The sequence below is a fragment of the Populus nigra genome, chromosome 11, assembly GCF_951802175.1.
Source record: "Populus nigra chromosome 11, ddPopNigr1.1, whole genome shotgun sequence".
NCBI classification, from domain to species: Eukaryota; Viridiplantae; Streptophyta; class Magnoliopsida; order Malpighiales; family Salicaceae; genus Populus; species Populus nigra.
Genome location: NC_084862.1, coordinates 14,748,886 through 14,763,774, shown reverse-complemented (window position 1 = coordinate 14,763,774; position 14,889 = coordinate 14,748,886). Strand labels below are relative to the sequence as shown.

General features: G+C 30.2%; 3 protein-coding genes across 4 annotated transcripts; 1 reads left to right on the top strand and 2 right to left on the bottom strand.

Moving 5' to 3' along the window:
• The first annotated feature begins 1,042 nt into the window (after window positions 1-1,042).
• Window positions 1,043-1,737, top strand: LOC133668130 (uncharacterized). Its single transcript, XM_062087869.1, is given in 3 exon segments — window positions 1,043-1,358; window positions 1,361-1,407; window positions 1,534-1,737. Coding segments are annotated over 3 exon segments (477 nt in total). The 3' UTR covers window positions 1,648-1,737.
• A 3,506-nt stretch (window positions 1,738-5,243) lies between these two features.
• LOC133668808 (monooxygenase 2-like) lies at window positions 5,244-7,084 on the bottom strand. Of its 2 annotated transcripts, none has more exons than XM_062088817.1 (4): window positions 6,817-7,084; window positions 6,614-6,679; window positions 5,959-6,356; window positions 5,244-5,886 (listed from the first exon to the last, which is right to left on the bottom strand). In XM_062088817.1, the coding sequence occupies exons 1-4, from the start codon at window positions 7,035-7,037 to the stop codon at window positions 5,285-5,287; spliced, it is 1,287 nt and encodes a 428-aa protein (XP_061944801.1). In that variant the 5' UTR covers window positions 7,038-7,084; the 3' UTR covers window positions 5,244-5,284. The 2 variants fall into 2 exon arrangements, with proteins under 2 accessions (XP_061944801.1, XP_061944802.1); XM_062088818.1 differs by having other exon boundaries at window positions 5,244-5,853.
• A 4,308-nt stretch (window positions 7,085-11,392) lies between these two features.
• LOC133668129 (monooxygenase 2-like) lies at window positions 11,393-12,881 on the bottom strand. Its single transcript, XM_062087868.1, has 4 exons — window positions 12,661-12,881; window positions 12,413-12,524; window positions 12,082-12,322; window positions 11,393-11,961 (listed from the first exon to the last, which is right to left on the bottom strand). The coding sequence occupies exons 1-4, from the start codon at window positions 12,879-12,881 to the stop codon at window positions 11,393-11,395; spliced, it is 1,143 nt and encodes a 380-aa protein (XP_061943852.1).
• Window positions 12,882-14,889: the final 2,008 nt, after the last annotated feature.

Sequence of the window (14,889 nt, the reverse complement as noted above, 5' to 3'; positions counted from 1 at the left end):
TTTAAAATTTTCAGATCATGCATTTATCTTAAAAATAAATTATTTTTAAAAAAATATTATTTTAATATATACCACAACCACCGAACCCAAGGTGAACTTGTAAGTGCTCCTCCGATGACAAGATTCCATACGTTTTGAAATCGACAAAGTTTGTTTAAACAATCTCTCTCTCTCTCTCTCTCTCTCTCTCTCTCTCTCTCTCTCTCTCTCTCTCTCTCTCTATATATATATATATATATATATATATATATATATATATATATATATTAAAGTAAAAGCATTTTTGTTTGTGGTCGTGGAATCCACAGCACGTACAAATTAAAGTAACCCTTACCGCGTGATAAAGAATTGTTTAAGCCATAAAGTTAAGCAATCATTTCATATTTTATTTTGATAAAATTTCAAATATATGATATCAAATTAAATCATAATTATTAAATTTAGTCAACATGATTGCTTGATTGATTTCAGAAATAAGATGAAACATAATCTAAACTAAATTTTTAATTGCATCAGATAAAATATTTTTTTAATTTGGTCAAATTCAAATTAAACTAGATATAAAATAATGATATGATCAAATTCATTGATCTAATTAGGATTTTAGTTAACCCAACTAAACCAGATTCAAATTAATCAACTCAATATCGTGTAAGAAAAAACTATTGTTATAATAAAAATAGATGTTTTGATGATTTATATACTGACGTAATAATCTAACAACCCAAGCATTTTCCAAAATTATTACCTAAGTTGAGTTTGACACCTATGCCTTGTTTGTTTTCAGAAAAATGAATTTCTGGAAATTATTTTCCCCACTTTTTCATGTTTGGTGAACATAAAGAAAATGAGTCAAAGAAAACTCAATTCTGGTTAAAAGAAAAAAAGAAGCTTTATGAGAGGAAAATGTTTTCCTTTCTTTATTATAAGGAAAACACTTTCCCATGAAGCACCTCTTCTTTGCCTCGTCTTCATCTCCAAAAACTTTGTTAGTCTCTTTAGTGATAACATTCACACTAGTAAGCTACTTTACCACATCAAAATGGAAAAAGTCATTTCACTTGCAGAGGCTGCCAAAGGGTTATTTGTCTTCCAGCAGGGGAAGTCATGCCCATGTCAAGCCCGTCAGCATAGACTGGTGAGTAATTGCTTATCCTGTGACAATATTGTCTACGAACAAGAAGGAGAGGGGCCTTGCAGTTTCTGCGGCGCCCTTGTGTTAAAGGAAGGAAGTACGTATGCTGGTCTTGAAGAAAGTATGGCTCCTACATTAGATACTGAATTTGTAGCTGAGGCTTATGCTAAAAGGCTTGGGGAGTATGATCGAAATTCTGCAGCACGTACAACTGTTATTGACGACAAAGTAATTACTATGAGATAAAAGGCAACAGCTGGCTATCAAATGAGGTATTCAAGTTATTGCAAAATGCAACGTACTGGTTGCATTCTCTCTGTTGCAACTGCCTACAAGTAGTTGAGCTCTCTCTTTTATCTTTTATTTTTTTTATTTTTTTTTTAAATTTCTCTTTACAGGAGAAGCAACTCTTGAGGAAGAAACAAGAGGAAACAGAAGAAGCAGAACTGACCAAGAGAAGTAAAGTGGTTGTGACTTTTGATTTGGTTGGACGCAAGGTATCAAATTTTTAGCAACCAGGCTTTTTTGTGTCATTTTAAATAATTCTCGTTTTCCCATTCCTGTAAAAAAATCCTTGTTGTTGCAGGAAGCTTTCTGCTTCAAATTTTAAATAGTGGCACAATTATGACTGTTCCTGCTTTTGACATCCCTTGCTCATTTTTTAAAGCTTTGACGGTAATTTTGATGCAATTATATTCAAGTAAATATGACCCCAATGACATATTCCATTAATTCATTAATAAATTATATTATAAATGATTAAATATTTATATTAAATATTTTTTATATATTAGATAAATTTAAAAATTAATTAATTAATTAATAAATTATTTTCCAGTTCATTTTCCATAACATAACCAAACACTGAAAAGTGTTTTCCAGTTCATTTTCCATTACACTACTAAACATTGGAAAATACTTTCCCGGAATTCACTTTCCTGGAATTCACTTTTCCCGGAATTCACTTTTCCCGGAATTCACTTTCCAAAAGAAAACTAATTTCTTACAAACAAACGGAGCCCTAATTAAAAGTGAACATGCATGATTGAAAGAAGACAAAACATAATGACATCTTTTCTCATTTACTCTATTGAAATCTCATGGGATGTTTGAGAGTATAGTAATAATTATAATTTAATATGGTTTTTTTAAAAATGTATTAAAATAATGTATTTTTATTTTTTAAAAATTATTTTTAATATTAGGATGTCAAAATTTTAAACAAAAAAAATCAAAATTTTAAGAAACGTAATTTTAACATGTTAGAGAATAATATAAGTCATATCTTGGGATCTCATATAATAATTTAAATTATTGGGTTAAGTTTGTTTTTTGACATGATATCAGAGTCTTGATGACTAAGTAATCACAAATTCGAATCTCATCATCTCTATTTATTTGATAAAAATTAAACATAAAGTAGGGTGAGCTTGTGTAAATTTCAAGTCTAAAAGACTTTCACTTAAGAAGGTGTATTAGAAAATAATATAAATCATATCTTGAAATTTCATTTAACAATTTAAGCTATTAAATTAAATTAATTTTTAATATAAACATATTACCAAATACTACCTTAATTACTCAGATTTTCTTAAGGGTAGCATCTAGGATCTTCAGTGTTGTGTCTAGAAGTGTTTATTGGTATAATTAGGCGGGGTTAGAGTTTATAAATAATTTAATTTTTAATATTTTATAAATTTAGATGTGGGGATTTTTTAAATTTACAAATCTTGCAAGGAGAAAAAAAATCATCATAGTACGTTGTAACAGGTGTGATTAATTTATGGCATCACCTGGATGGTCGAATGGTTTTTTTTTTCCTTGCATGTGCCTGAGTCCAAGGTTAGGTAAGATGTAGCTTCGATCGAATCAATAATAACATAGATTAATTTTGAGTGATGTAATTTAATTAATTAAATTTTAAATTTATGTTTTAGAATATATTAATTTGAGTTTTATAAATTTTAAAATTATTGAAAATTTACATGGTTATTAATTTTAAAACTCGTAAAATTTAATGAGATACACACAAGCTGATGCAGATACTCATACCAATTAAAAATAATAATAATAATAATAACATAGGCCCAAACGTAAGACTGGCTCATGCCAGCAGTTGCCTGTGTTCAAGACGTTTGGTCTCCTATGGTATTGCTTCATTAAGGATTATATATTTACGTATACTTCTTAATTTCAATTTAAAAGTTTAAAATTATTTATATATAAATATTTTATTTTTTTCCATTACTAATGAATATTCTACCTACTCATATAAACATTTAACAACACAAAATCGAAAGTATTTGTTCCGTATAAAATTATTTAGTTTGAACAAAACATTTTATAATTTATTGTTTGGCTTGTTAACGAATACTATTTCAAAATAGTTATTTGGGGTTCGAAATTAGTGAGATGCTAGTTAGTTGAAGGTCGGATTAAATTTTCTTTTTGATTAAATAAAAATTCAACCATTGTTATCATGTTTTCTAACAGTAAAAAATAAATTTGATTTGTACATTCAAAATTTTTAGTGTACATTTAATAAAACTGATTGAGGTTTTTATACACTAATAAATTTTTTATTAACACTAAATAAAATTCAAGTTGAAATTTTGAAAAATAAACACAAATCAAGACACCTAATCCTGTTTTGCAAGGAGCACTCAAAGTTTTTTTTTTATTAATATGAAAATGTTTTTTTATCTATATAAAAAGAGCAATAATATATTTAAATTTCATTGAAACAAATTAATTTTCTAGCATTATCCCTTTTTTATCAATACGTGTTACCTCTACAAAAAAAAATATATTTTTTATTGTTTTATATCATTTATTTAATAAAAATAAAAATAAAAATAAAAATTAATTCGAACAAATATAAAAAATTCTTGGATGCTTTAAGATAAGGATAAAAGAAGCATTTGTCTAATTAAAACCATTTTATCTTATTAACATGCTTAAGAGAAGGTTTTTTTTTACAACATTTTATCTTGATTATAAAAGAAAGTATTAATTTTTTAAAATGATATTCTAGGAATTTCAACACAAATATATATATATATATATTGTTTGCACGTTGTCGTGGGGAACTCTTTGGTAGCGTTATTAAACTCGGTTTTGCCTGGTAGGTCAACCTAAAGTCACTTCGACCTGGCTCCTACCCTAGCTCAAGTTTCAAATTAAATTATATAGGAATTGACATAATATAATCAGATCAATTTGATAAGTCTAAAAGTAACCCAATCAGAACTTGATTTGAATTAAAAAAAAATATAAATGCTAGCATTTATTTATTTATTTTATATATATAAAACTATAACACAACAACATTCTAAGTCGATTTAGGTCTTCAGGTTTGGCCTAATTAACTAGGTTGATTAGGCAAAAACTAATTATCTTTAAAAGATTATTAAAAAAACAACGTTGATCTAACTTTTTTATATATAAAAAAAAATATTGGAATGATGATATTTTAACTAGACCTAAGTTAAGTATGTTAACTCAACTAACTCATGATCAAGATCACAATCCTTGCTTTAATAACAATGCCTTTTGAAATCTTTTTTTTAATTGAATGATTAACAATTTTAAAAATTAGATGAAGGGTGTCAATTAAATATTAAATTAAAAAAATAATGCAAAATAAAAAAAACTCATATAAAGAAGGGCACTGGTTTAAATTAAAAAAAAACAAAAAACAAAAATAAATGAAAGAACATACGGCATTAGGTGTGATTGGACCTAGCAGACTAGCCTCGTGTGACTAACCAATAACCCAAAAGCCTAGGTGCACCTCGGCCTGAAACCCAGGCCCGAGCAACAAGGTTTATTAATTTTGCAAGGATGAATGACAACGTGTTATTTGTTGTGATAGATGATAAGTTGTTATAAAACCCAGTTTCTAACAACCAGAGTGATCGGGAAACCAAAGTCAGTTCTATCTAAAAGTTAATTTTCTAATTTTTTTTTTTAGTGAATTTTTATTTTTTCATAACATAAATTATAAATTACAGAGCATAGGAAGACATGTTTTTTTTTTTTTTCATCTCGAGACAGTAACCAAATAATATGAAAAAGACTCGTTAACTAGTAATTGAGAGCCATCGTCTGAAACCACTCATCTGCAGAATCTATATGCCAAAATTGAATCTAGTCCTTCTTACTTGAGTGATCCATATCACCGAAGGACACAGCAGGAAGTTTGCCACAATCTTTATGCACAAGTCCAGAAATCCTGCCTAAAAGATACTTGTAAAATATTCCATCCCTTAAGAATTTCATCCACCATTTATCTCCACCGACCTGCACCCATCCTGCTAAATATGATCCTGTGACAAGAAAAGCAGCACGCCACCTCCTTTCCTTCACATAATCATCTATGGCTTTAGCCATGTCTCCTGGAACAATCAGCCCTCCATTGTTTATAACTGAATTGCCAATGTGTCTGCCCAATACCACAGCATCTTCTAGTGATGAGCCACCGCCTTGTCCTAGGTCAGGAGTCATGGGGTGCATAGCATCACCAGCTACTGTCACATTTCCTTTGCTTAGCTTTCCAAATATGATCCCCCATGGCTGCCTAAACTTCAACGATGCCCATGTTAACGTTGAAATATCAGCATGCCGGACCACGTCTAGGTATGATGAAGGAAACTTTTCTGCATATTTCTCAAGTACTTGTTTCTGTATTTGTTCGGGATCTCCCGCCATGTTATCTCCTGAATTGAAAATTAGTTCAGAATAAATGTTCCCTGCAATGATCTGACATGAACGATCATTTGTGTCCAGCTAAAACGAGAAAGAAGGAAGGGTTTAGTGCTAACCGTTGTAGGTTAAAAACCAGTAAAATTCTCTGTCATTAAGAGGAACAAAACCAGCTCTTTTGCCCACATCCACGAACTGATGAACTTCTTGCTTAAATCCATGGCCTTGAGGAAAAACTGCCAAACCTCGCACAGCAGACCGCCCTGAATGGACTGGTTCTGCCAGTCCTAGCCAACGTGCCACCACCGAGTTCACCCCATCACAGCCTATCAGAACCTTAGATTTGATTGTAGTTCCATCTTCCAAATGTATAACAACAATGGAAGCACCGCCTTGCTCTTCATTTTCAATGACAGCTAGCTTGGAAGAGAATTGAATTGAGTCAACCGGCAATTCCTCTGCCAGTGCCTCTAACAGTGCTTTGCGGTGAATTGTCCTAATTCCATGTCCATCGCCCCTATTTCACACAAGACTAGGCATTAATTCACACCCAGAACTACGTCATAGGAAGCGAATGTTGATGAGAGTGAAGTTTTGTCGGCATAAACATGAAGGAATCCGGTCTGTCCATTATACATCAGTATTAACTATAATATTGAACCGACTAAAAAATTCTTTTATGATTCCGACAGCCATTCATAGTACAGATCCTTGCATGAAATTGTACTAAAAAATTAATCAAGAAATTATTTTATTAAGGTTCAAAAAGTTTACCCATTATTGGCCACTCGGGCGTGGACTTGTTGAACATCTCCAGCACTAACATTGGTTACATATCCCCTAAATCATATAAGAGGAAAAGAGAAGTGCACAGGAAACTAATCAATCACCCAGAAGATATATAATATTCAAATTCAAGAAACGATGGACAGACATGATCAAAAGAATAGAATTAGTGTAGAGGAACAGCTTGTTACATCGATGTAACAGCATAAATGTGGGTGAGCTTGTGAGAAACACCAAGAGCATCAAGAGCAAGCCAAGCATTTGGAAATAGAGTCAAGGCTGCTCCTGTGGCTCTTAGCCCTTCTGATCTCTCTAACACCAGGGCTCGAACCCCTACTCTTTTCAAAGCCACTGCTGTTGCCAACCCTGCAATTCCTGCTCCGACTATCACCACATCCTCCATCATTTCCATCTCTCTCTCCCTCTACGTGTATGAGTGTTTCCTTCTACAGGGTGCGTCGTCTTAATTTTGCTTATTATAACCCCATGTGCTTGTACTCCAAGTCTGACCATGACCCACTTTAATATACATCCCTTATCTTGCAAGTAATTAAGAATATAATGTTTTTCTTCATGGTTATCGAGCGAGTTAATAAAACTAAATGTCTTTTTTGAACTATTTAAATAAATAAATAAAAAACTAGAGGCGGCTCTTTGGTATCTTTTGGAGTTAAGTAGATAAGAACGTTCGAGGAGAGTGCACATACAAATATTAAAGTAACCCCTACCGCGTGATAAAGAATTGTTTGAGCCATAAAGTTAAGCAATAATTTCAAATTTTATCTTGATAAAATTTCAAATAAAACTAAATTTTTAATTACATCAGATAAAATATTGATTTAATTATTTTTTTTATTTGGTCAAAGTCAAATTAAACTAGATATAAAATAATCATATGATCAAACCGGATTTAAATTAATCAACCCAATATCTTGTAAGAAAAAACTACTGTTTTAATAAAAATAGATGTTTTGATGACTTATATACTCACGTAATAATCTAACAACCCAAGCATTTTCCAAGACTAAAGAACTCTAAAATGCATGGGATATTTACTGTAGCAGGTTTTTTTTTGTTTTTGTTTTTTTTACATGCTTTTTTTTACTCAAAATTGATTTTTTCTTTTTTTTTGTTTTTTTTTAAATTTTTTTGTTTTAAAATTATCTTTGCTAATTTTTTTTAAATATTGAGCTGGTTGAAAATTTAACTATGTAGTTTTTTTCTTTAAAACATTGTGGATTGCTATAATATTTTCATACATTGTTTTTTTTATGATTTCTTTATTTTTTTTTTCAAAATGGACTTTGTAGATTTTATTTTTTTATATTAAGTTGCTTGAGAATTTAGCTTTGTAGTTTTCTTTTTTTTTAAAAAAATATGGATTGCTACTGTGTTTCCCCCACATAGTTTTTGTTTTGCTGCAGTGTTTCCCCATATATTTTTTTTAAAAATTATCTTTATCGAATTTATTTTTTCAATATTGAGCTGGATAATCTAGCTTTAGCTTTCCCCATATGTTTTATTTTTATTTTTATTTTTTTCCAAAATTGTCATTTTTTACATATTTTCTTTTTTTTTTGTTTTGTTTTTTTCAGAATTATTTTTGTTGATTTTATTTTTTTACCATTGAGTTGGTTGAAAATTTAGTTTTTTTGTCTTTTTCTTTAAAACACTGTAGCTTTCCCCACGTGTTTTTTTTTTCTCTTTTGTTTCCTTTTTTGTATTTTTTTTCATTTCTTTTACCCAAAATCGACTTTTTTTTTAGATAGCCTTTGTCGGTTTTTTTTTTATATTGAGCTAGTCGAGAGATTAACTTTGTAGCTTTTTTTTTAAACAAATACTATGAATTACTACAGTGTTTCCCTTACATGGTTTTTGTTTGGCTACAGTGTTTCCCCCACATGTTTTTATTTTAAATTATCTTTGTTAAATTTATTTTTTCAATATTGAATTGGTTGAGAATTTAGCTTTAGCTTTAGCTTTCCTCACTTTTTTTTTTAAAAAAATTCCCCATGTTTTTTCATTATAATTATAATTATAATAATTATTATATTGTATTATATTATATAACTGTTTTTTTCTTTTGTTTTTTCTTTTTATTTTTTTTAATGAATTTTTTTTGTTTGATTTAGTTTGTTAATGTTAATCTTTTTTTATTTAGTTATCAGATTTTCATGATACGAATCTCGAGTTTGATGGGTTAACCTGATTTGACGAATAATTTTTTTCGTTTAGTTTAGTTTGTTAAATTTAATTTTCTTTCTATTTAATTATCAAACTTTCATAGTTTGATGGGTTAACCTGGTTAATTCTAGGTAAACCCGTTATTTTTTTTTATTTAGTTATCAAACTTTCATGACGCAAATCTCAAGTTTTACGGGATAACCTGGTTTAAAAGGTTGACTCAATTAATTCAATGTTTTTTTTCTTTTTCTTCATTAGTTTTTTCCTTCGTGCTGATTTTTTTTCTTTGTTTTTTTTAATTAATCTATTTAATTATCACACTTTTATGACACGACCTTATAGCCAGATCCACATCCAGTATTCTTGGGTCCGGCGTTACAGCCAGACTCACTTAAACTTGGGTCATGCAAATTTAATTTTATTATAAATATTATAAATATTACTCTTAGGTCAGGCGTTGCAGCCAAATTCAAGATTCTTGGGTATAACTTTGCAGAAAAACCTAAAATTTTTAAATTTTTATTTTTTTAATATTTTTTATGTAAAAAAACCCTGCGGCATCACGCGGGTATCAAAGCTAGTTATTACCTAAGCTGAGTTTGACACCTAATTAAAAGTGAACATGCATGATTGAAATTCGTATTTCTTACCACCAGAGTAATTGGGAAACTAAAGTCAGTTCTTGTAGATCTAAAAGTTAATTTTCTAATCTAATTTTTTACTTCTAAACATATTTAATAAACACTCTTATAATCTCAACAAACTAAATTCTTAATTCAAATAGCTTCGAATTAGTCCAAAAATATAAAATTAAAGTAAAAAAAAATTATTTGTCAGCCTTGATTTACTTTTCCTGAAAAGAAAAAAAACATCATAATATAACTTTTTCTATCAAATAAAACTGATTGACTCAAAAAACAACCATCAATTATCTATCTTAAAGACAAAAAGATGAAAACTAATTAGTGGTGGATCAATGATTTAATGACAAATATAGCTTTTAAAATATTATTAAACATGGTCTGAACAATTGACAAATTAATCTAAAAAATTTAAAATTCAAAGTTTGACACAAGATAAATTTAAATTTTTAATTGAATCAGATAAAATACTAATCTTCCAATCCTCATTCAACTTGATAAGTTTAATGTCTTATATAAAAAAAAAAAATTCAAACATATGATATCAAATTAAGCAACATGATTGATTGATTGATTTCAGAAATAAATTTTCAATTGCATCAGATAAAATATTCATCCAATTATTTTTTTATTCGGTCAAATTTAAATTAACTTAGATATAAAATAATCATATTTTTTTATTCGGTCAAATTCAAATTAAACTAGATATAAAATAATCACATGATCAAACCAGATTCAAATTAATCAACCCAATATCTTGTAAGAAAAAACTACTGTTTTAATAAAAATAAATGTTTTGATGACTTATATACTGACGTAATAATCTAACAACCCAAGCATTTTCCAAAATTATTACCTAAGCTGAGTTTGACACCTAATTAAAAGTGAACATGCATGATTGAAATTCGTATTTCTTACCGCCAGAGTAATTGGAAAACCAAAGTCAGTTATTATAGGATCTAAAAGTTAATTTTTTAATTTATTTTTTTTCTTCTAAACACATTTAATAAACACTCAACAAACTAAATTCTTAATTCAAATAGCTTTGAATTAGTCCAAAAATACAAAATTAAAGTAAATAAAATTTATTTATCAGCCTTGATTTATTTTTTCTGACAAGAAAAAAACACGATAGTATAACTCTTTCCATTAAATAAAACCCATTGACTCAAAAAAACAACTAGTTTTGTCATTCAAATCTGAACAACCATCAATTATCTTTCTTAAAGAGAAAAAGATGAAAACTAATTAGTGGTGGATCAATGATTTGATGACAAATATAGCTTTTAAAATATTTTTCATCTCTTAAAAACATAATTATTAAACATGGTCTGAATTCTGAATTGATAAATTGATCTAAAAATTTTAAATTTCAAAGTTTGACACAAGATAAATTTTTAATTGAATGAGATAAAATACTAATCTTCCAATCCTCATCCAACTTGATAAGTTTAATGTCTTATAAAAGAAAAATAAAAAATTGTTATTTTAATAAAATAATTAACCTAGTAACCTATTGATTGATATAATAACCCAATTATTCACATCAATCTCTAGATTGGTCTGAAAACTATACTTAAGTTATTTTTCTAAGTTTTCAATTTCTTTTTCTTAAGACAAAAAGTATTTTTTATTACCCAAATTTTCTTAGATAAGAAAGCGAACAACATTGACAATAACTTAGAAGAAAAAAAAGACAGAAGCAAAAGAAAATTCGCATTTCTTACCTTCCTCTTCACTATGATATTATGCTTACTTTGACTAATTAATAGGAGTTTAAAAAAAAAAATGAAGACAAAACCAACAAAGAAGAAAAAGACTAACGCTACCTTCCACTTCAATATGATATTTTGATAGCAGCAGCGAGAGGATAACTATGTTGAAATTGAGGGCAATGCTCTAAAACATAACAATTTGCAGAATCACTTGTCAGCACTGAAATTTAGTCCTTCTTACTGGACAGATCCATTGCACCAAAGGAAATAGCAGGAAGTCTTCCGCAGTCATAAACAAATACCAGTCTAGAAAGCCAGCCGAAAAAATACTTGTAAAGTGCTCTGTCCCTGAGAAAATTTATCCACCATTTATCTCCTTGCTGCATCCGTCCTGATAAATACGATGCTGTGACAAGCATAGCGGCACGCCACCTCCTTTCCTTCACATAATCATCCATGGTTTTAGCCATGTCTCCTGGAACAATCAGTCCTCCATTGTTTATAATTGAATTGCCAATGTGTCTGCCCAATACCACAGCATCTTCTAGTGATGCACCACCACCGTTTCCTAGATCAGGAGTCATGGGGTGCATAGCATCACCAGCTACTGTCACATTTCCTTTGCTTAGCTTTCCAAATATGATCCCCCATGGAGGCCTAAACATCAATGGTGCCCATGATAATGAGGAAAGATCGGCATGCCGGACCACGTCTAGGTATTCTGAGGGAAATTTTTCTGTACATTTCTCAAGCACATCCCTTTGCATTTTCTCAGCCTCTCCTGTCACCTTTTCCCCTGAAATCAAAATTAGCCACTATAAAACTTTCCCTGAAATGATCTGATCACATGAACCAATATTTGTGTCTTGCTAAAATGAGAGAGAAATTAAAGGGATGAAGAGTGCTAAGTGCTCGCCTTGGCTGACAAAAAACCAGGAAAGTTCCCTATCATTCAGAGGGGCAAAACCAGCCTTATTGCTCTCATCCAAGAAAAAACGAACTTGTTTAAATCCATGGCCCTGAGGAAAAACTGCTAAACCCCGCACCGCTGATCGACCTGAATGGACCAGTTCTGTCAGTCCTAGCCATCGTGCCACTACCGAGTGCACCCCATCGCAGCCCATCAGAACCTTAGATTTGATGGTAGTCCCATCTTCCTAGTGTACAACAGCCATGGAAGCATCACCTCCTTGTTCTTGACTTTGAAAAGCAACTAGCCTCGAAGAGAATCGAATTGAGTCAGTTGCCAATTCCTCTGCCAGTGCCTCTAACAACACTTTACGGTGAAGTGTCCTAATTCCTTGTCGAGGGTAGAGGACTTCTTGAACTTCTCCGGTACTAACATTGGTTACATATCCCCTAAATTGTGAGAAAAAGAAGTTCACGAGAAATTAATCTATCATCCAAAGTATGGTATTAAAATCCAAATTCAAGAATATGTAAATAATCAAACATAATGAAAAGAAAAAATTAACATGGTGAAACAATTTATTACTTGATTGAAGGAGTATAAAGGGGGATATGCTTGTGAGAAACGCCAAGAGCATCAAGGGCAAGCCAAGCATTTGGAGATAGGGTCAACGCTGTACCTGTGGACCTTAACCCTTTTGATTTCTCCAATACCAAAGCTCGAACCCCTACTCTGTTCAAGGCCACTGCTGTTGCCAAGCCTGCAATTCCTGCTCCAACTATCACCACATCCTCCATCAGTTCCATTTCTTCTTCTTCTATGCGTGTGTGTTGCCAGTTACATTGGGTATTTCATGTTGTTCTAATTTATAGCCCCATGGGCTTGGATTCCAAATCTGGCCATGACCCACATAGATTTACATACCATGTCTGGCAAGCAAGCAAGAATAACTTAAAGACCGTCTGGGAATGCGTCGGAAAAGTGTTATTTTAAATTTTTAAAAAAAGTTTGTTATATTTTTTTATATTTTTACATTGATTTGATGTGTTGATTTTAAAAATAATTTTTTAAAAATAAAATAAAAAAAATTATTTTGATGCATTTCTAAGCAAAAAAACACTTTAAACTATAATGGCTATCACAATTTCAAACCTGCCCTAAATAACTTGTTGATTTGACCTCCTAACCAGATGTCAAGTTTTAAGTTAAACTCGGGTGTTTTTTCAAAATAATATTATTTTATTACTATTATTATTGAAACAAAATTATTTTAGGTTTTCTAAAGTGAACTTAGATTAATATGTTGAATTAGTGATGCAATCTTGAATCAAGTTTAATAACTCTGGCATGGTGACCCAAAGTCCTTATGTTTTAAAATTCACCCATGATGACTTTTAACTTAAAATTTCTGAGGCAAGGCAAGATTCGAATATTAGTTTGACATTGGCAACCTCTATCTCTACAAGTTGTATGTACGTCTCAGCCTATCGCTTCTGTAGTTGGTGGTAAATAGAAATTTCTGCAGCAGGAAGATGGCACACCATGAGGCAACACGTAATTGCTTTCAGCAGGAATCCCTTAGGCAAATACCGTTTGACAAGTCAACAGAGTCTCTTTCTTTGAACCAAATTCTTTTTGTCAAATCTGATAGACAAGCAGAGGGTAAGAAACTTTGAAAAATCTCTAGAAACCCTTGGAAGATTTCTCTTTAAACTAATCTTAGCTGTTAATAGTTCAGGCTTCTATTAAGAGAAGGCACAACCTTGAGAGGGTATTCAAAACTTTTTGGTTAAGGCCATGAGATCATTGAGAGCTATCAACAAAATGATTGTAACGTGTCTCTCATTATTTGTGAAAAATAATTTACATTTTGATATGTATATGCACAATATAAAATTCAAATCCTATGTTGTGAGAAAAGAAATCAGTCACCATATTTATATATTTTGATAATCACGTTGGTAATTTGTCATCGTCAGAACCTCCAAAATATATTTCTAACTTTACTATTACAAACAAAATAAATTCTTAGTATAATCATGATGTAACATCCTCAAATTATAATGTCATAAAATATCATATTAGAAGGTTCTATGCAAATTTTTCAGAATTTTCTGATAACCCGATCAAGAATTACGAATTTTTTTGTTTTACATGAAACTAGTCAATTTATGATTTTTCACCTAGAGATTTTACACGTGAAAACCAGGTTGAACTCAAGGGAAATTTCGTTTAATATTTCTATAATATACTGAAATAAAAAAGGATAGAGGATTTGAATAAAAATTAAAAAAAAATTCTGAAAATAAAATTAATAAATTGATATGTTGTTAACTCAGTTTAAAGGTTCTTACATCTATTTCTATAAATTTGTTGATCATCTAAGTAAAATAAATATTCTTTTACGTCAAGCAAATAAATTTGATATCCCTTAAAATATAGAGAAATCGATGAGATTACGAGTACATTAATTAGACAAAGCTCTCTAAGCAATTTCTTACCATCAAACGAATTTAATATTGAAAGCAATTCTTATTCACTCGGCAGTAGCCTTAGTAGTGAAGTCTGTGAAATTATTCTAAGCAAATTTTCAAAAGCTTGACAATTTAACTTAATTTATTCTTTCATAATAAATCAACATGAGAATTGCAACAATCAAATTAATTCTTTTGCCTCTTATTTTAGTCCCTAACAACAATCATGGATTGAATGAAATTAGAAAACATACATGTCATCTCAAAACAATTCAATAAGCTTGAATAATAGTCAATAACATAATTCTGAATAAGGAAAAATAAATATTAATTTTGAAAG

Excerpts from the sequence above, each read along its gene's own strand:
- LOC133668808 (XM_062088817.1), bottom strand. The coding sequence starts at position 7,037 with ATGGAAATGATGGAGGATGTGGTGATAGTCGGAGCAGGAATTGCAGGG. Across the intron at positions 6,357-6,613 it reads GCCCGAGTGGCCAATAATGG|GGGCGATGGACATGGAATTA; the intron begins GTAAACTTTTTG and ends TGTGTGAAATAG. Across the intron at positions 5,887-5,958 it reads CTGGTTTTTAACCTACAACG|GGAACATTTATTCTGAACTA; the intron begins GTTAGCACTAAA and ends AGATCATTGCAG.
- LOC133668129 (XM_062087868.1), bottom strand. The coding sequence starts at position 12,881 with ATGGAACTGATGGAGGATGTGGTGATAGTTGGAGCAGGAATTGCAGGC. Across the intron at positions 12,525-12,660 it reads CTTTATACTCCTTCAATCAA|GGGATATGTAACCAATGTTA; the intron begins GTAATAAATTGT and ends CTCACAATTTAG. Across the intron at positions 11,962-12,081 it reads CTGGTTTTTTGTCAGCCAAG|GGGAAAAGGTGACAGGAGAG; the intron begins GCGAGCACTTAG and ends TTTTGATTTCAG.